The sequence below is a fragment of the Astatotilapia calliptera genome, chromosome 7, assembly GCF_964374335.1.
Source record: "Astatotilapia calliptera chromosome 7, fAstCal68.1, whole genome shotgun sequence".
Taxonomy (NCBI): domain Eukaryota; kingdom Metazoa; phylum Chordata; class Actinopteri; order Cichliformes; family Cichlidae; genus Astatotilapia; species Astatotilapia calliptera.
In genome coordinates, this window is record NC_137428.1 from 65,813,997 (window position 1) to 65,836,105 (window position 22,109).

The 22,109-nt window shown below is 39.1% G+C and overlaps 1 protein-coding gene across 1 annotated transcript in view; it reads left to right on the forward strand.

Annotated features, from left to right (window-relative positions):
• Positions 1-22,109, forward strand: part of LOC113027094 (neural-cadherin-like) — a 107,979-nt gene that overhangs the window by 54,461 nt on the left and 31,409 nt on the right. Inside the window, exons 5-15 of the mRNA XM_026176573.2 lie at positions 303-414; positions 3,236-3,485; positions 6,860-7,002; positions 8,502-8,674; positions 10,322-10,490; positions 11,064-11,234; positions 11,536-11,708; positions 14,803-14,970; positions 16,693-16,942; positions 19,023-19,150; positions 19,495-19,681. Of these exons, the coding sequence (XP_026032358.1) occupies positions 303-414; positions 3,236-3,485; positions 6,860-7,002; positions 8,502-8,674; positions 10,322-10,490; positions 11,064-11,234; positions 11,536-11,708; positions 14,803-14,970; positions 16,693-16,942; positions 19,023-19,150; positions 19,495-19,681 (1,924 nt within the window). The remainder of the gene's footprint in view (positions 1-302; positions 415-3,235; positions 3,486-6,859; positions 7,003-8,501; positions 8,675-10,321; positions 10,491-11,063; positions 11,235-11,535; positions 11,709-14,802; positions 14,971-16,692; positions 16,943-19,022; positions 19,151-19,494; positions 19,682-22,109) is intronic.

Sequence of the window (22,109 nt, forward strand, 5' to 3'; positions counted from 1 at the left end):
AACATTTCTATTTTTGACTCAAGAAAATCATGGAGTGGAAGATAAAGAATGTGTTGAACTGGCAACTTGGGGAGCTATAAAATGCAATTTAGATTAAGTTTTCGGGTCAGCTTCCTGTACAGAAACCTTCATATGGTTGTTTTCTAGAATTGAGAGTTGATAACAAAAGCTTAATTTTGTCTTCTTATATACTGATTGTATGACTCCTCTCCTCTCTCCTCTTTTCTCCTCTCCTCTCTCCTCTTTTCTCCTCTCCTCTCCTCTCCTCTCCTCTCTTATCCCATCACGCCGGCACTAATCAGGTTCAGGTGTTGATAACGGATGAGAATGATTGTGTCCCAGAATTTCTTCAGTCCATCTATAGTGTGGATGGAGTCCCCGAGACTGTAACCACGGCAACATCCCTGCTGCAGGGTGAGAATCCTCTGACCCCATATGTCACATCCATCTGGTTCTTTTTGAATTAAAGAAAGAAACTTTATAAAAAGTAACTTTTTCCCAGGGTAAAACAGCAACTGAATTTTAACAGAAGAGTTTCTCGTCTGACCTTGAGTTTCCCAGTGACAGTGTTTTGTATTTACATCATAATCTGTTACATACTGAACCAGTGTAGCTGCTAAAAAAACCCCACCATACATTTTGATTTATTACGTTTTGTATGAATAATGGCAGTTTATCTATTACTGCATGGGTCTAGCTTATAATTTTTAATTATGAGGTTGAAAGAATATATTTTGCTGTCATCACTGCTTAACTTGTAAAAATACACACTAATTAAGAAACCTATTGAGGGAAGTGTAGAAACAGAGTGTGGTGTGTTTTTAATCAGATACAGTTGTTTGCTTCATAATTCATGACCCTGTATCTCTCACACACTTTTGCCACTGTCGCTGGTGATTAAAATTACTCTTTTAACTGCACTCATGAGATCTGAGTGTTTTGGGATTCTGTATGTATGAGATTCAGCATTTAGCCACAGCCACAGATACAGAACTATCTGAAAGGGATTCTTTCACCATGCGTGATATTTAACTCACAAAGTTAACCCTTGAAATGTTAAACACGCCACATAATATGCAAAAACAAACCCCAAAACAAAACATTATTCGGGGCTATTTGTTTGGCCTTTCACATTGCTCTCTCTTTAGTTATTGTCAAATGTTGCTGTGCCTCTGGGACTTCTTTACCCCACTGGCTACAGTGGGAATCTCAAGCTGGGCAATTGTTTCTGGTGCATTCTGACTGAGAAAAATGGAACAAATTTAATCTCAAAACATTCGAATAAACAGCCTGGAGCAGTAAAGACTGTTGGCACTGCAAAGCCAGTGGCAGGAGACAATGGCAACCAATACAAACCGATGCACCGAGAAAAAAATAACATAACCAGTGTGGTGGCAGCAGAGGAATCAAAGATGAAAAGAAAATGGAGACAAAGTGTCATCTTAAAGGGTTGAAAAGCAGAAGTATAAAAGGGAGACCTTTATGCAGCAACAGGACTATAGCTGATATTCAGTGCAGTTATAGGACTGTATCATTCTGTAAAACCACCCTAATTTAGATTAACAAGGTAACTTAAACTGGTGAACTGCACAGGTAACTAAAATGTCAAAGTGATGGAATGAAATGTCTATTACAGTGCGTCTTCTTCACAATATACAAACAAGTCAAGAACACAAAAGTCCACAATCAGGGAATAAATAATTCATGAATGGAAATACAGAGGGTTTACAACATGGTGGGAACCAGTGGTTACACCAGATTAGACTTTGTCAGGACACATCTAAGGTAGCACAGTCTGGGGGAAAAAAACTTTAGAAACCATAACGATCTTGTACCAGAATGATGGGAAGCGAAAAGTATGGAGAAGAAAAAGAACAGCTCTCAATCCAAAGCATACCACATCATCTGTCAAGCATGGTGGAGGAATATGTTGCTGCCAGTCGAACCGGGTCAGGTGTTTATTGACGATGTGACTACTGATAAAATTAGCAGAATTAATTCTAAAGTTTAAAGAGCCCTGTTCTCTGAGCAAAATTGATAGGATGGTGCTTCACACTCCAAATGGATAATGACCTAAAGCTACCACAAAAACAACCCAAGAGTTTCTTAAGACAGAGAAATGGGATATTCTTTAATGGCCAAATAGCTTATCTTATCTCAACCCAATAGAGCATGATTTTCAGTTGCTGAAGACAAAATCGAGGCCAAAGAGACCCACAAACATGCAGCAATTGAAGGCAGCTGCAGAAAATCCCTGGCAGAGCATCTCAAGGGAGGAAACAGAGCATTTGGTGATGCCACTGGGTTCTAGACTTCAAGCAGTAATTGACTACAAAGGATTTTCCACCCAAGTATTGAAACAATTTATCTATTTATAGTTATGTTAGTTTGTCCAATTACTTTTGAGCCTCTGAAAAAGTAGGACTGTGTATAAAATCACATTTTGATTGTTTGATTTAAAATGCACTGTGGTGGTGTACATAGACCGACTTAGAAAAACGTATCACTGTCCAAAGACGTATGGACCAAACTATAGCTAAACTCGATTGAAGAAGATAAAAGAAACTGTGCAGACTGAGCCAGTAACAGCAAGGTTCAAAGGAGATTTACTTCCCTTTCACTTTGTCTTTACCTTTTAATGAGTCAGTCACACTGTAACAGTTAAATGCAAAGGGTGCGTAGTGAATTACCTGTCTGGAAATGTATTACAAGATGTTCAGATGGCACTGACACACACAGGCTGCTTGCTGGTGCAGATACTTGACACACAGAAAATACACACATCAAAAGAATATGCAGTAGACAATTGTTATAAGCTTGAGGGGATGTGCATGAAACAGGGATTTTAAGTGAAACTCACACAGTGTTTGTGGCTATACTCTTAGAGAAAATCACACCACACATTGGAAACCAATCTATACTTGTTTCTTCTCTATAGTTACCCCAGAATAAAATCATTTCCAAATCCACACACAAACACTGTGCATTCCACTCTGTCTTTTTGCTGTCTTTAAGCTCGTATTGTCAAATGATAGTAATCATTCTGGAAGGGCACCGTTTCTGTTCAAGTAATAGTAGCTGTCATAGCTCGTGATTTATCGCATGTTTAGCAAGGCCATAAAGAGATAATGATCTACACAGATGTCAACATATTCATGAGCTGATCACATCTCATCAGCCCTTTTCGATTAACTCGTAATTGATGGCTCTCGTGTGATGTCTTTCCCCCTGCCAGTGTTAGCCACGGACTGTGACTCAGGGTTAAATGCTGAACTCACCTATTACACCCTGAGCCCGGACTTCAGCATTTCACCCCATGGGACTGTTTTCCCAGCGAGACGGCTTGACTATGAGAGGCCTAATCATCTGTATGAGTTTGTGGTGATGGCGGTGGACAGTGGGGACGAACCTCACTCTGGCACTGCCACCGTCCGTGTGAGGATGGCGAATGTCAACGATGAAGCCCCCGAATTCTCCCAGCCTGTGTAAGTAGTCTTTTTTTCCCCATCACAAACCAAAATCAGTGGTTTATCATCTTAATTTGCAACTATTCATTGAAAACATAAAACAGCTGCATCAAAAAACTAAGGCTGAGATACAAAAGTGCAATGAAAAAATAAATAAATAAATGGCTATAAAAAATATCCAATGCATGGATGTTTTTGTGTTGTTGCATTTTTCTTTATGCAGAATTGAACATTTTTTAACATCAAACTCAAGCAGAGTTTAAATAATGTTGCCATTGCTGCCACTGCTTAAATTCTGATCCACCAGCTGATCATATTTGAGTTTATCAAAGCTTTACTCTTTGAGCAGACGAGGTAGTTGCATCACAGACATATGGGCTGTTACATCATACATCACAGACCTGCCGTCCTTGAGGCTATCCGTTGCAATAATATTTGATGCTGGGAGTCCTGTTGTGAATAGTGGCCAACTCGTCTCCAAACTGCTGTAGTGAATCCACCAGCATAAGACAAACTCAATATGTTTTATTTGGCGTGTTAATCACAGCCATCTGGCATCAAAACAGCCTGTTACTCACATTAATCACAAAGTGTGACATTGTTAGTTTCACAGCATGTTCTGATGGATAGCTCAAAATGTTTGTGGTCCAATATTGTAGTGAATTCGAGCATTCACTTCACACTCTCTGGGTTTTATTTTTGGCCTTTTCCAAAGGTATGCAGTAAACTGACATATGGATGCAATCCAGTGTGTCCCAGAGTGGCTTTTTGGCAAAGCTGTATAAGTGGGTGGGCAGCAACTGTCACTGTGGCTCTGCTACATTTATTCTATCGAACAAGTAAGCTGCTTGTCCTGTCAGTCATGTTTCAATGACCTTCACACAAGACTGTTGCAGACCTCTGTTACCTGCTCTTGTTGCATTGTCAGGTGTCAGTCTCAGTGACTGGCTAGACACACAGCCAAACAATGAGGTGGGCAGAAAGGTGGAGATGTAGGCAGACAAACATAAAACTGAAAAGAAAAACACACTGAAACACGGTTGCAGGGCAAGCAAGTAGAGAATGCCAAAACATACACTGCGAGTAGACAGGAGACAGCCAGTCAGATATGCAGATAAACAGAGAAGCCTGTCGGCAGTCAGGCAAATATTCTTCCCAGCAGACAGATAGTTAGAAATGCAGACGTTTTGCCAGGTAGCATGTGTTAGGCGCTTCCTCACACTATGGCTTTCTGAGATGTAGATAAATGCTGTGAGGGAAGCGAGCAGGGGCCCAATTCGAATTCGACTGCTACTTCCTCCAACTCAGTGATGAGTGAAACTCTGTGTTGAGTCACACTTGTGTCTGCAGAGAGTCTCTTAATTAAGGGGTAGTGTAGAATATACCAGCAAGCTTTGGGAAGACCCGCCATTATTTAATAGTAACAGTGCTTTCTGTGAGAATGTGCCAAGTAGGTCTATTAAGATGATGTCTATCTTCTACTGAAAAAAGTGTGTGCTCCATTTGAATTGTATTCAATCATTTAAAGCACAGACAGTATTCAGCATTTGTTGAAATTATTCTACTTTTCTTCATTCTTTTCTCCAACTTCTTCTTGACCTCTATAACTAGAATGGAAAATAGTAATCTTTATTTATAAAGCACTTTAAAAAAAGGTGGAAAGTGCTGAACAGAATATTTCAGATACATTCAGCAGAATAAAGTTAAGATTTGGTTGCTGAAAGCAAAAAGGAACAAATGAAGCAACAATGTTTTACTGTAAGATTTAAAAACAAAAAACTTGTGGGTTTTTTGTTTTAAGGGAAGCCATTTCATTTTTCTTCATTACAGATGCAGTCCTACTGAAATAATCACATATAACTCAATTGTATGAATGCAGTTCAGTTCAGTGTTATTTATGTAGCACCAAATCACAACAAGGCACTTTAAATTGTAAGGTAAAGACCCTAAACCACAACAATCATATGCGTGGAGTTTCCTTCATGCAGGAAACAAAACAAGCTCTTCACCTTTCAGCACTGTGGGTAGTAAGCCTGCACTGATGCAGTCTCAGTGTTGGAAGGATTCATAACCCACTCACACTTAAGGCTAGTAGGGTTGGAATGACACTTAATGTGGCGGAGCCTCCATGTAAATGTGCAAGTGCACCGAGAGGCTGTAGGCTGCAGATTAGAATTGGGCTGTAGTGCTCAAAAAAGAACAGAGACTCGTGTGGAGGTAGAGTGTGCACATTAACATTTAAGAAATTACTCTTACATTCAGATTAATTGAGATACTTGCCTGACAGATGAGTGGACGGGCTAGTGTTTTTTTCCTCTCAGTTTGCATCTGAATGAGCCACAGAGTGGCTAAATGTGATTGAAGTGAGGGACAGACAGCGAGAGACTCCATGGAAATGCAAAATGTCCAGACATGCAGGGAAGCAGACAGACAGGCAGGCAGGCGTACCGTGTCTGAGCACAACTTCACAGTTCAGTGAGATGTAGGAAGACGCTTCAGGAAGAAAAGCAAAGGGAGTGTATATGTTTCATCCCCTCAGAGCTGCGGAGAGGTGGCCTCTGAGCCGGGTGACAGATTACAGGTCACTCATGTTGCCACGGAGATTGCCGAGGCTGGCGGAGATGAATCACCCATCAGCGTTCTTCTGTAAACCATCAATCACCTCTGACTTTTCACCATAGACACCGCAGCCCCACCCCACGTACACGCATACTTACACACACACACGCATTAGAAGAGGATACAGCACAAAATCTCGCAGGGGATGAGTTCTGCTGACGAATCAACTCGAACTCTGTGAGAACACCGCCCCCTCTTATAGCCTGCTCCTCTCTGTCAGCCGTCCTCTTTTCCTCTCTTTTTTCTCCCACTCCCACATGTCACTTTACTTGTCATTTCACTGACAGCCTTCGTTTTTGTCACCTAGCTGCTCCTTTCTCACCTTTTTCTTTTCTTCTCTTCATCTGTGCGTCCTCTTAGTCACAGAGTTAATCTCCTCCCCATTGTGCTTTGTACCACAGCGGTATATCAGTCTCCTGTGTCTTGCTGGGCATTTTGCTACCCAGCACCACAGAGCAAGCAAATCACTGTTGACATTTTAAAAGGCAGTGGATCAAATGGCCCACAGTGGGCAGGGTATGTAGAAGCACCATTTGTTCAATGGCTTCAAAATCCCAGTAGACATTATCATTTGTCTCTGGTCTGGCCAGCTAAGAGGACAGGTTAAATCATAGTGACAAGTAAAAGCCACAACCATAAGTCTAATCAGCTTCTCGATGCCCTGGACTGTGTAAATGATTCATATCTCTAGTCTCTTTGTTTGTGGGTTTCTATTATTGACTTCCACCAAGTATGTGTTCTCACTTTCTCTAAACTTGAGTTCCTCTTTGCAGATATCGAACATTCGTTTCTGAGGATGCAGGCCCCAACACCCTGGTTGCAACAGTTCTGGCCAAAGATCCAGATGGCGATGCTATATTCTACTCCATAACAGCAGGCAACGAGGAAGAAAATTTTGTCATTGACAGCCAGAAAGGTGATATTTCTTAATTTTCCAACCAGGTGTCATATTATTCAGCTCTCATTGTAATCGATGGGCTTTCTGTCAAATTGCGCTTTCAAGGAACGGCCTCTATTTTCAAAGGCAGTGTGAAAAGATATTGAAAGCTGATAATAAAAGCTATATTTCCTATACGCATGCTGCTCTTTCTATTATTAGGGTCATAAATAAAATCTATAACATTATTTAGGACATTTCTGTCCTTGGTTTGGCTTTTTCCAGGTACAGAGAGGAATGTTCCACATGTTTCTTAGCCTTCTAGCATTGAGGACTGCACAGTTTATCTTTTTTATTTACCCTTTGATCCGAAACCAGTGGCAATCTCTGTGACATTTGTCACCCAACCCTTTCAATTCAATTTCACAACAACTGCTCTATCATAGTTCGCAATCTCCAAGCTCTGCTCCGCCAGCTCCTCTTTCTTTTGTGTCATCGTTTTATATTTCTTTCCACCCTTTCTGTGTATCCTCCGAGAAAGAAAATGCTAAGGCTGATATCCTTTGGGTGCGGGGAAATCACTATCACTATATGGGTTCCCTTTTCCTGTATATGCAACGAATGCTGCTAGCTGAATAGCTGGTTGAGCTGGTGTTGCGTTTGTAAACAAGGCTGACATTTAAGGCGAGACAATTACTGCGCACATCCCACAGTTTGCGTATTTTAATGTAGCGGTGCAGCAATGTCAATGTTATGCATTGTCATTAGAACCTGGATCCTTCTCTGCTCTGTGGGCAGGTGAAATTACAAGTAATACAGGAGAGAGGGATGTCAGGCGCTCCCATATGTGTGTATCAGCATGCTGTGTTGTCTTTAATCAAGAGCATTGAAGGGGATGAATAGAAACACAACAAGAGAATAAAAAAACTCCCCATGCTCTCAGTTCAATAGGTTTTCCCCACATCACAGGCTGCTTGCTCATTCTGCAACCTCTGATGTTTTTGTATTTCTGTTGACGAGAAAGATGTTGACTCAGATGCTCCATCCTTTTATCCCACCTTTTATCTTGACTGTTACATGAAAGCAGACAAAGGGGGCAAGAGGAACAGCTAATAGGCATCTGCTGAGCCTCGTTAACTTCTGACCAGACTCACTGTACTGCTTTATGTTTTCGCTCAAGTGCTTTAGCTGGATGGGCATCTTTAGAGGAAAGCACGCAATTATTAGATTAGAAATGTGACAAAATCACTACTGTGAAATTGGTTTTTGGATTTAGTCTGTATATCAGATTTCTACCTTTCTGTGGACTTGAGAGCTGAATTTTCACAGCTCTCTATCTTGCTTCCAACGTCTAGAACAACAGTATGCAGTATGCATTTTCTAGTGTGTTCTTATTGATAGCACATCCCTTACTATGCGTCCACTTCCTCAGCAGCAATAACATCCTACTTAACAGCTATAGAATGGTTGTATGTACTCTGTTAGTGTAGACCATATACTATACAAGAAGTAATTTAAGTGGTCTGTGCTCTTTGCAGGATTGATCCGTCTCCGCTCGACTCCCCTGCCCAAGCTTCAAGGTTTGGAGTACGTCCTGAATGTAACGGCCACAGATGACAATGCCTCGGGCGGACCACACCCTCTGTCTTCGACTGCCCGGGTCATCGTTGGGGTTGATGATGTCAACAACAACAAACCTATATTTGAGGAGGTGAGGAAGACAACCCTGGTACTTTTAGTACATTTAGTTTTTTACTTATTCCCTACAAAAAAATGGTTAAATCCAAGAAGATAAACAAAAATGGAAGTGGAAAAACACACGGAAGCTTAGCACAACTATAGGTGCAAAAGCAGGCAGATACCAGGGTAGACAGCATGACGGACAAAGGCTCAGGAGCTCAGAGGTGGGCAAAGGACGCAGACGATCTGACAAAGACTTGATGGCAAAGACAAATTAAACACACAAGAAGGACGGGGTATCGACGAGCAGGTATAACTAATTGGTCATGGGTGAGAAAATCAGAAAGGAGGGAAGGAAAGTAAAACAGCCAAGGACAAAGAAGAAAAGTAGTGCCTTCAAAATAAATGTATTTATGGGCGGTTGTTTACCTATTTCTTATTCAAGACTTTTCCAGCACCATTGGATAGTCGACACTTCCAACCTGTTTTAAGTCTTTATAGGCTAACTACTTACTGGTTCAAGCTATATATTCACCATGCAGGCCATGCAAGGAGAGTTGTATTGATCTTTTCAGCTAACTATTAGCAAAAGAGTCTGTAAATGTATTTCCCAAAATGTCAGACCTTTCAGGCATTCCTTCTTTTGTTGTTGCTGTCAACGTGAACCTTTTATAATCCATTGTTGTATTTTTCTCAGTCTTATCCCCTCATTGCATTTCAGCTGTTCCCTTTTCCTTCCTCCCTCCCTCTTCTCGCCTCACTCTCTAGCACTCTTATATTTTGCTCTGTTCTCATTTCCCTGGCCTCCGTCTCTCTCTGCTCTGTTTTCCCATGAGTTCCGATTAGCCTGCACACCCACTCTATCTTTAGGCAGTCTAGTGGGATTTCAATTAATTTAGGAAAAAATTGCAAAATCATCACAATATACTGTACCTGTTTAATTAACTTCCTCCTTAATTAGGAATGACTTGAACTTCGGCAGAAGACATATTCATGCAGAGCTGGAGCTCCTGGGTCTTCCGGGCGGGTTTGAACTCTTGGCAACTTGATTTGTTTGAATATCAAGTTATGCCTCAGAACCACCTGGGCCAGCATGACCTTATGCTTTATATTATGTGATTTTTATGAACAGCTGCCTCCGGCCATGCGGTCTGTGCCATCGCGTCCCATGAACTCTTGCATTATTCTTCTTTTAATTGCATGCTCACGTCCTTTGATCCATCTCCTTCTCTCCATTTCATTCTTGCTCCTCCTTGTCTATTGTTTTTCTTTTTTCATGGTCATTCTGTTGAAAGAGTAGCTGGCTTTTATATCTGATTACAAAAAAGAACGACTCCAGAGAGCTGCTCTTTATCTGGGGCATATGTTCATTAGGGGGAATGGATTGAATTCTTTGCAAAGACAAAGCTGTTCGCTGTTGGCTCTTCAAAAGAAATCAGTTCAAGTGTTTTCATTTCCAAAGATGTGGTCTACTGTATCTATAACTGCTATATTGTGTTTCATGTGCAGAATCTCCCTGTGTGGTGTGTGTAGTGACCTTCTACTTAATTAGTTTAGTTTCTTTGATCCCCTTTTTCTTATTAATATTATCGTATTCTGATGATACAATCCCTTATATAGGACTACTTTCTTGCATTTATCTCTCCTTCCTTGTTTCCTCTTCCCCTCTCTATCTCAGTGCCAGCAATATCGTGAACAGGCTTCGGTGCTGGAGAACCAGCCAACGGGGACTTTTGTGTTGCAAGTGCATGCCGTGGATGCAGATGAGGGGGCAAATGGAAAAGTCAAATATGGCCTAATGCACAGAGACAGCGCAATGCCTGCCTTCAGAATCCATCCGGACACAGGTAGAACAGTTTCAGTTCGTCTGGGGTAAAAGAGGTCTCAATTAGACATAGAGCAGAGAGTCTGCTGTAGGTAGAATGTGTTGTATTTAAATGTTAATTGTCATCTCTAATGGTAATTTTGAGCTGAGGCGTGGAGACGTGAGGAGGATGCATACTGATACAATATCAACTGTTATACGTTGACTTGTTATTCTTAGGAATTTAAGTCAAATGCCAAAACCTGTATACTGATTAACATTTGATTAAATTTGGGAGAAGCTCAGTGTGATTATAAAAAATGAGTGTACATAATTAAGGGGTAGGCAAATAGAGAAGCTGTTCAGAAGTCCTGGCACGGGCAGGCAACATGTTATTCTGTCAGTCATTTTCTTTTAGGCTCGTGCTCAGTTTTATTCATCTCAAGATTTAATAGCAAAGTCACCGCACTTGAAAGGAATACTCGACTTTCTCTGAATAAATTCATAATTGTTTACTTGTTTACAAAATCTTGGGTCGATTGGTGGAAATACCGGGGTGCTGAAGCACTGTGTGGTATTGCCGTGCGTATGTTTGATCATTATTCTGTATGTACAGGAGTGATTGTGACAGCCCGGCGCTTCGACAGGGAGCGGCAAAGAGAGTATTCGATCACAGTAACGGCTACTGATTGGGCAGAGGAGCCACTGATCGGCATCTGTCAGCTAACCATCCAAATACTGGACCAAAATGATAACAGCCCCAAGTTTGAGAATTTGCGCTATGAGTGTAAGTTTGGGATGAATGTTATTCTTGTTGATGTCCAAATGAAATATGCATAGCATTAATAAAGCAGGGGCACAACCAGGACCATTAAAAATGCAGAAGTAAATAAAACTGATATTAAGTCATAGAGAATTTGATTGACTTTGTGCACCTTTATATAGTAATTTGATTTAATTGAGGATGTTTTTAGAGACATTTTATTTTTGTTCCTAAGGATCTTCATCATCCTTTGCCCTAAGCTACTACAATGCAAGTTCTTTGACCAGTAAAGTGAGCGCACATACGTTATTTCTTTCCCGTGCAGATTTTTTGAGGGAAGACACTTTGGTCGGTACCAGTTTTCTGCGTGTTGCTGCTCACGATGATGACTTTGGCACTAATGCAGCTATCACTTACGCCATGTCTCTGGAGCAGCCTGAGTACCTGCAGGTCAACCCCATCACTGGATGGGTCTATGTTAACCAGCCCATCTCACAGGCAAGTCAACCACAGGTCTTTGTCAGCCAGTGCAGACACACACACAGAGACACTAACTGTTCTTTTCCGGGTCTTCACCTTCATTTTTAGGGATTTACTTTTTTGCGTACAACGAAGGCATGTCCTCGTAATGAGACTGTGTAAGTAGATTATGTCCCCGCAAAATGAGTTATACCAGGACGACACACACAGTGGCCTGTGGGTCTGTGTCAACAAAGTTAATGAATGAGGCACCTCAAAGTGCCTCTAACTGCCACTACCAGTCTTGAGTATGTCTACTCCCGGAGGTGCTGGATGTGGAAATACCACAGAGAAAGAAGATGGAGGGAGACTAATTCAGCCTAAACAAATTATTCAAAATACATTTTAACAGCTTGTGTGTCCTTTGGTTCTGTTTAATGACTAGCATTTTTCTAGTGCTCCGTTACAAAGACTTTTCCTTCAAATGTGCAAAAACATCCTCTTACCTGCAGTAGCTGTCAAAAAAGTGTTTTAATTAATGGCACAGGTTTAAAAGAAGCTAATTACCATACTCTGCAACTCATTGTCTCTTATAAATGCTGTGGCTTTGATATATATATATATATAAAAAAGCTTTCTTTCATCGTCGTTTATCATCTGAGACTTTGATAAAAAGACTGACAGTGTGCACCAACAAACGATTTTTGTATTTTGAAGTGATTAACTGAAACACTGTGAGGAAGATTATGAATGCAAAGTTAACCTCCCTGCTAACAGCTTCTGAAAAATGAAAACACTAAGCCACAATCTTTGGAGAAGTGTGAAATACAAAGGTGAATCCCCATAAGATAAATTACACAGTTGTTTTCAGAATACAAGTTATTTTACATGTATGCATAATTCGCTTCTGTATGAAAACTACCTAAAAACGCTATCTTCAAAGTTTACTGAGCTGAGTGTTGTCAGCTAACTTCAAGTGATTTATAATGTCAATGCCAGTAATGTAACACATTTTTTTATTTCTTACATTCTTCACAAGTATGTCGTAGCCTTTCTGAGACCTATCAGTGCTCGGCTTCCGGTTTTCACCTTAATTTATTCAACAGGAGCTGTTCTTTGGCCAGAAACCTGCTATTGCACTATAGGGCTGTTTATTATTTAACATACTTTTTACTGCACTGGTGTCGGAAGTCTCTGGCAATTTTGCTGCTGACTTCATGCAAAATTGATAACGCTAAGCACAAAACCTCGCCTAACAAAGCTGTTGCATATTTTAGGGTGGTTTCAGAAGTTATTTGGATCCTGCAACAATCTTTGTGCTGTAACCATAAAAGCACTTCATTAAATGTTAAATGTCTTCGCTGGTCTGGGACGTTGTTCTTTTTGATTTTCTCATCGCAGTTTCTGATTACATTGAAAAAGAATTAAGGCTAAATTTTCAAGCCAAACTTCACAGTAAAATGTGAAGCACTGTTCCCAGTTGACTCGAAGCACTTTAATGGAAGAGATATGCCACTGAGCAGCTATGAATGTTCTTATGCCCTAAGACATGCACAGCCAGAGCCGACCTCATCCCGTGTCAACACACTGTACACTGGTTCCACAGAGAATTAAGTGGAAAAGATGGAAAAGGTTGCCATGACCGTATCCAGAATATTTTATATGTTCTGGTAGAGATCTGACACTATTACAGCAAATTTAATTTCCAAGTATTACCAAGTCAGATATTCATTTAATGTAAAAGCAGCAGCTGCTGGGTCCATATTGGGCATTGCAGATTGCAATCTTTGTTCTCTGGTTTCAAGCTTTGGAAAAGAGTTGCATTGCTTTAAAAATACTAATTGGATTGTCCCACAAATAGAAAATCTAATACTGAACTTCAGGGAGATTGGTTTTTATCTGACCACTGCAGCACAATAATAGAGTCGCCGGCCCTGATTTACATTAACAGAATAATGCAGCTGGTAGTCGAAATGTTAAAGCTGAACGATTGAATTCGTGGTGAAATAATAGTGAACAATTTTTCATTTAAGCTCTGTAACTGTGACTTAGTCATTATTATGAAATACAATCATAATATGTGGGTAAAAGAACACATTTCTAAATGTTCTTCTTCTTCACTTTGGCGTGAGTGTAATTTTAATGTTACTCATTGTTTAATTTAGGTAAATGGACTCTTTTCACTTTTTCTTGTGGTGTCCACTTTGATGAAATGCAGTCCCCAAGTCAAATTTACTCCCTTATGTCCTTGGAATTCAATTATGGCACAGTAACAAAAGGGTTTTTATGGAGTCAGAATTATGGCTTAATGTATTTTTCTATGGCTTATTCTGCTGCTTTTGTTGTTTTGAGTCTAACTAAATGGTTTCCACGTTTGGGTCGTCCAATTAGCTGATCGACAGCTTATCGCTGCTTGCATCTGCTCGCACAAAGACATATCCGTATAAACGCCCAGATCTACATGTTTTTCTTAGTGCTGCTGTGCTGCCAGAAACAGCTGCCCCCACAGTCACGCAGAGGTCTAACTCTTCTACTAAACATTAAGCAAAATATTACACTTTGCTATGAAAAAACTTTTTTTATCACAAAAATAGCTTGATTTGTACATTTTTGGACAGTGACACAATTTTCTCAATTTTGCTTTTGTATGCAAGCACAATAGAGTTTAAGAGAAACAATAATGAAACTTACTGTTCAAGGGGTTTAAAAGAAATATGATGTTTTACCCAAGACAACAGGTGACTGTGTATACGACTAACTAATTTCAAAGCAGTAAAGGAAACATGTTTGTAGACCCTTAAAACTTGGTGGAGTACAGACAAAAAACTGACAATTATGTCAGTGTCCAAACATTTCTGGACCTATATGTAATTAATAAAAGAGTAAACACATAATCAAAGAGGTGATGGTGGAAGTTTTTAATGTCACTTATAATGCAGCTAAAATGTCTGCACAGATAGATATAAACACGGAAACCTGCCATTGTGGTAGTTGCTGCTAACGGTGTCAACAGGGCCTCATTTTCTCACTGAGAGTCACAAGATTAAAGTAATATCTTACTTCAGGGTAGTAATCATTTCAACATCAAATATGATGATAATTTCCCCCATTGAACTCTTCCCTTTGTTCACAGCGGACCTATATTACAAGGGATATCATAGCAACTGATGGTGGGAATCGTAGCACTTCTGTGGAGCTGGCAGTCACCATCACCAATGTGAAGAACCAGCCTCCACAGTGGGAAAAAGAAAGCTACAGTGTTGTCATCCCTGAAAACACTGCCAGGGACACGCCCATAGTGGTAAGGATGCAAGCAACTTCAATTTCTGTTACAATGTTTGTTTCCCTTTATCATTATTATCATTATTATTATTTATTAATCTTATTATTTGCTGTTTACGTTAGATGAATGCTTGCTTACCTGAATCAGTGCAATTTGACCATTATTTAGACATTCTGCTAACACTGAGCTTAAATATGCCTCAGAAGGTTCTTCAGTGCTGAAAAACCTGTAAAAGAGTTCTAATGTGATGCTGTAGCAGAAAGATGACATTGAATCCCATGTGCTTGGCAAATTTTATGACACTAGACTTATTAAATTCATTGAAAATGTCTCCTTTGATGTGAAAAATTTATAGCTGTCAATCTGAGATGGAAAAAAAGTCCTTTTGTTCAAGGTCTTCAAAAGGCAGCTCAATTCTTGATAAGAGGTTATTTTAGGACTCAGGCAGCAGGTTTGACTTTCATCCTACGCTATGTCTTTCTTAGATAATCAGTCATTGAAGCAAAAATTTAATCAGAATTTGATATAACCTGTGTTTCGTTCAGGCTGCTGACCCGTACTGCAGTCTGACCGCTTATAACCTGTCACATGTGAACAAATGTTACTTGACCAATCTCAAAGGAAAATGTAGTTTAGCATTTTAGGAAATATGCTGACTTGACACTGTCTTGACTTGAATGAGTAGACTGATAGCACTCAATCTCTGGGAGTTAGTTATAGAGCTGTATCCTGCAGCTAGTAAGCTTAGCTCAGCAAAAGAAGCGAAAAACAGCTAACCTGGCTCTGTGTAAAGTTAGAAAATGTGCCCATCAGCTCAGGGGTGGAGCTTAACTCTCAACACAGAGGGGACAGAACATTTTCAGGGGCTGATTTCTGATTAAGTGTTTATAATTAATCACTGTAAAATGGCTAATATAATCTGCCCAGTAATGGGAAAAGAATTCAGAGACTAAAAAGTACTGAGATAACACAGTGAGACTACAAGTAAGAGTCACTCTATGAAACTACTTAAAAAACAGAAAAAACTTAATATTAAAAAAAGAAAACGTGACCATGAGCCTTTCACTACTATTTTTTTTTTATTATTTAGTTACTGATAGAAAGATATCGACAGATGAATGGATGACTATACAAAATCACACATGAAATTGTTAAACATGATTTCCTCCTAACCAGACATTTTAGTTAAGCCTGTTATGGATGACATCAATAATTAGACCTGCTGTCCTTCACAAACATTTTGGCTCTGTCCAAAACTACAAAATATGCTCACTACCATCTTTAAAACTAACTAATTAATATAGAATAATTTTCTTCTATGATTTGTCCAGAGATTTAAAGATGTCTAGCTGTAAGTGCTTAAATGCTTTAATTATTTCTTGGATTGACTCATTGACCTCATATTATTGAGCAGTGATTTAACCGTGAAATTAGCAGGCATTCAGGGGACTCCTGAATGCCTGTACTCCTCAAAAAAACATGTTTTCCAAATTTGCATAGCAAGATTGTAGAATGATATTATATAAGCTGAGCGATCAGCTACATATCCATAAACTCGCTGATGTTTTTTTTTCCTATTATGAGATGTTTGCTCATGATAGATGATAGAGGTTTGCTCTATCATGAGATGTATGTATGCTCCATTTATCACTTTCTGCCTCAGGAGCTAGTCCTTACTGATTTGATACCTAAAATCCAGGTTTTCAAGACAGTCATGATGTAACTTCTGATGCTATTCAGACAGTCAAGGCAACGTCTCAGTTGGGTGACCCAAGAGTGACCTACAACCTTGAGGATGGGATGGTCCCTGAAACCAACATGCCCGTCCGTTTCTACCTCTCTCCCAACCGGGAAGATGGTTCTGCGTCCATTCTGGTGTCCGAGCCACTGGACTATGAGACCACACCATTTTTCTCTCTTCAAGTCCGGGCGCAAAATGTGGCTGCAGTGCCGCTTGCAGCTTTCACAAGAGTTTATGTGAATATTACAGGTACATGTCTCGCTGTCTTTGTCATTTGATATAATTAATTGATTGAATAGATTTCACCATTACATCAGCAGACTTTATGGAAATTCTTGAAATGTATGTTAATTAATTTATTTAATAACTGTGTCTGAGTACATTTTAATTGGTATTATATTATATTATGTTATATTATATTATATTATATTGTATTATATTATATTACACTGTTAAAAAAAAAACATCTTAAAAAAACAGTAATATTCCGGCAGCTGGGGTGCCAAAATACTACCGTAAAATAACAGAAAATAACTTCCTCATAAAAATACGGTTATTTCCAGTAATGACAATACAGTTTGTTGCTCTAATTTTACATGGGATTCTGCCTTTTCCAAGTGCTTTTAGATTAGGAACATTTTAACGTGATCAAACAATGAAATTACCTATAAACAACGTCAATGAATGTGGCAATATGAATCATAATACGTAAATGTACAGAAATATACAATTAACAGTTGGTTTAAATAATAATGGATTGCATACCCTGGGACAGACTGACAGAGGCGAGGCTGCCATATAGCACCATCGGCCCATCACCAGTAGGTGAAGTGACTTGACCACGGACACAACACCGAGCGTGTCTGAGCCGGGGCTCGAACCGGCAACCTTCTGATCACAAGGCGAACTGCCAACTCTTGAGCTACGATCGCACTAAAGAGCAATGATAATAATACTTATGTGATGTAACACAAGCTTATAGGAATCATGTTATATACTTTTGCATAGCATTACATTTGAATTCAACAGTTCACTCTTTCAAATAACGGACAGATATTTGTGAAATCATGATACAGTTGTGAATGTATTTTAACAATCTAAATATGCATATGTACAGACAGATACATTTAATAATCATGAAAATTATGTTTTATTACATTACAGTGATTTAACGTTAATTTACATTTGAAATGTGAAATCAGTCTATTTACGTAACTTTGACGATATTCTAGAAGAACAGAACAAAACTATGAAATGCAGTAAAATACTTTTATATTAGGATGTTTTCCTACAGTGCTGCCATACCCACGACATTGTGGTTGTTAGTTCACATTCATTGGCCGATGATTATGTGTCCCAACATCCAATGGCATGTCACATTGTTTTCATGGCCACACCCTCACCCCAGGTGCAGAGGCCTATTTCTGTTCAGGAATGTTGTGAATACTTTGAGATTTATATTAATTGCAATTCCTACCTCTACATTTATTTTTTAAAATATACAATTAGCACAGCGTGGCCGTGCAATGTTTTATATGTTTTTCTTTGTTTTTATTCATATTAATTATATTTTCACTGGTTACCTCTGAATTACTGAATCAGACCTAGATGACATGACATTTCCAGCAAAATTACTCCTTTAATTATTATTCTCATTGATTTTCGATCATTTTATATATTTTTCCATAGTATTACATTTGAATTTAACAGATAACATCACTGTACATATAGTAAAACACAATTTACGTGTTTTTTAAATATATAATTTGTACATAAGCATATTTAGATTGTAAAAATACATTCAGAAATGTATCATAATTTCACAAATATTTGTCTGTTATGTGAGAAAATGATCTGTAAAATCACATCTACTTATGTAAATTTAATGATATTCTAGAAAGACAATACAAAACTGTAAAATATACAGTAAGATACTTTGACATTACTATTTTTTGGAACAGTGTATATTATATTATATTTAATATAATATAATGTATATTTGCACATGTAGCTTCAGAGACAAAAGAAGTTAACAAGCAGCACACTGGGGATAAATACACAATATAAAATTGGCACAGTATTAAAACCTATTTAAAAAAGTAAAAACAGATTCTAATTACTTATAAGAGGGATTACTTGGTCTTGCCTAAAGAGAAGTTATTTACCTCTATAGCTGATGCGGTGAACGTGTTGTTCTCTTGTTCTCATATTTCATTTCATTTTTGAGAAAATATCAGTGGTTACACTTTTGAATGCAGAAAAAGGATATTGTGAGTGGTATCAGGAAATTAACACATTGTCACGGTGACTATGTCATTTCTATCCTAAGACGTCAATGACAACGTACCGTTTTTCACATCCTCCATCTACGAGGCCTCAGTGACCGAAGGAGCCCAGATAGGGACTTCAGTTCTGCAAGTATCCGCCCATGACAAAGACCTGGGCTTTAATGGAGAGGTTTGTGGTTATACACTTATGATCATTTTACAAAAATCTAGAGACTGCTGTTTCCCTGCTAAAGCATCCATTTACACTACAAAGAGCATTATGTAACATCACACAACAATCCCACCAGTGTGGAAGCTTTTGTTCCACTGTTTTCAAAGTTTTGTTGAAGTGGGTTTGGGAGCTGTTTCATCAGCTGTCTCACTGATTGTGGCGATATTGGTTGAATGGAGCGTATTGATTTGCTTAGCCCTCTTGACATTTTCAGCTACAGAGCCTGTAACTTCTGCTGTTTCTGCAGGTTATTGCTTGAAACTTTACTTTAGCTTAATTTTCAAATTCCCTGTGCTCCACAGATCACTTACTCTCTGCTGAGTGACAGCAGTGGGGACCATAATCTGTTTCGTATCGACCCAGAACTTGGGATTATCTACACAGAAGCTGTCTTTGACCGTGAGGCCCGTAGCTCCTACTTACTGGAGGTTCAGTCAGAAGATGGCCAAGAGTCAGCTCGACCTGGGAAGTACAAACAGCCCAACACAGGTGAGAAATTTTAAGAATGAGTGACTGGATAGTTGGCTGGGTAAAAAGGTAAAAAGTTTTTATCTAGACTTAAAACTCTTGCCAATTTCATTAAAGTAGTTTCATGTTTGGCAAATTCAAAATCTGAAGCAACTATTCTTGCACGATGTATTATTGGCAACATTATAAATAAGCTCAAAAAATATATTTAAATATATATATTGTGTGTGTCGTTGGGCAGTTCTGCTAACTCATCCAGTCTGTTTTATATGTATAAAATGGCTCACCAATCTTTCCTCCCCTCTTTGTCTCGCCCTCCCATCCGTGAAAATAAAAGTAAAGGACATAAAATAAACAAGTGTCTCTTCTAGTGCAGTTTTGTTATGCTCAAATCTAAAAATCAAACCATCAGACAGAAATATCCTGTTTCATCTCACTTGGTGATGATGGATCAGTCTACCTGTTTAACACACAATTAAGCGTGCAAAAGTCCAAGCATGAACTGGTCTCTGCACATCTCAAAAGGCACATAAACAGCCAGAGTGTTGGATATACTATGTGGAGATGCAACATAAATCTAAAGCAAGGCAAATTAAATTTGTTATAATTATCATCAATGTGGAAATGAGCTAAAAATCACTTTAATTAGTGAGCTATCAAATATTCCCCTTCATCATCATCATTCACTAACACAGCCCTAATTCTTTTGGGTCTTAGGCTGCAGGCTAGGGCCTCCATAGACTGGGTTTGTTCCGGATTGTTCTGGCCTGCCTCATAAATGGTTCATCGCAGTGGCATCTAGGGAGTTTGGAGGCCAAGTCAAAACTTTTGTCATATCCATGGGGAGTGCAGTGTGCAAGGTGTTCAACAATGTTTTCATGATGATTGGCATGTGTCAAAATTACATCGAAATGAATGGCAGGACCCCACGATTTCCCAGCACAGCACTGGATTACATGGTTAATGTTCAATTTACCTGAGTTTAATGCTGTAGCTGCTCGGGGCTGCACTAGCTGGCTAATTTGCTTATCATAACCCCTAGAGTTCACTAATTAAAATGTTATATTTGATTTGTTCTGTGCAAAAACTTGTTATGGCACACAGCCAGAAAGAAGCAGGCACATAAATTCCACAAAAATCTGTAACTGTTACATTTTTTTAGATATATTTGTTACACTTTTCTTTTGCTACACTTTTTTTTTCTTACCTTTGGACAGATGTTGGTGGTTGTTTATTTTCTGAATGTTTTTTAGAGCTGAAGTATCAAGCTGCTGTCTCTTGCTTTGTATTTAACATAATGACTTGATGGGTTCAATCGACTCGTCTGACTCTATACAAGAAAAAGCGTGTGTGCCAAAATGTCAAACTATTCCAGACAATTAAGTCAATTGAGAATCCAGCTTTGTGTAAATTACTCTTTTGTTACAATGACATAAATGATTAGCGACAGCTACTTCCGATTCATTGTGTCCCTGTGCCTTAAATTGATGCAAAAATATGTTGTTTTTTTACTACTGTGGCATTCCGAGGAACTTTATAACTTGGCAGAGTTAACTTTAGGGTGACCTCTGCCCCGGTCTGATGTTCAGTTCATAAAAAGCAGCATTGTTCTTTCCCTATATGCCTACAGGGCAATACTGAAACTCTGTAACTCTAAACTGTGAGGAGTGCTTCCTCTGTGCACTGTGTTTTAAAAAGGCTGCATTGGCAATACATTCATTTACACCTTGGGATTGACTTTGAAAAGTGAATTTTAATTTGATTTATTCTACTGCCATGACCAGACAGCAACACTCTCTTCCATGTGAAAATAGCTCAGAGATTTCTTCCAACTCTCTTTCTTGTAGCGATCCCTTATTTCTTCCCCTTTTTAACTCTCTCGTTTCACAATTTAACCAGAAAGGCCTTTGTTTGTTTACCTTGTTCACAGTGTGACATTTCCGCAGTAATAATATCTGTGTTTAGAATGACGTCCTATGACATTTGTATTTAGACGGGGGTATTTGCCTCTGTTTGTGAAGGAGGTGTTAGGAGTGCCGGGTGGTGTTTTGGAGTAGCAAAACCCTCTCTTCAGGCTGCCAGGGCTGCTTAGCATTTGCGATGAGCCTTAGTTGTGTCTACATATCTACCGCATCCAGAAGGGCTCATCTCCCCTGCAAACATTACCTGTCTCTGTGTTACCCCCGGGATGCACCAAACGGAGGAGGCAAATGCAAAAACAAGCCAAGAAAATAAAGCCACATTCCGCCATCTTTTACTGCAGCAGCTCCAAATAAACATGTCACCCATGTGCTCTGTGAGCAGATAATTTACTCTTTTTAACTAAAGGAATAAACAATGTAATGAGGAGCCCACAGATAAGACACAAACACTTGTCATCTTATAAATATTTAACCTTCCTAGTTATCTGCGCTCGGTTAAAAAAAAAAAAGGAAAGTAGCTCGTTGAC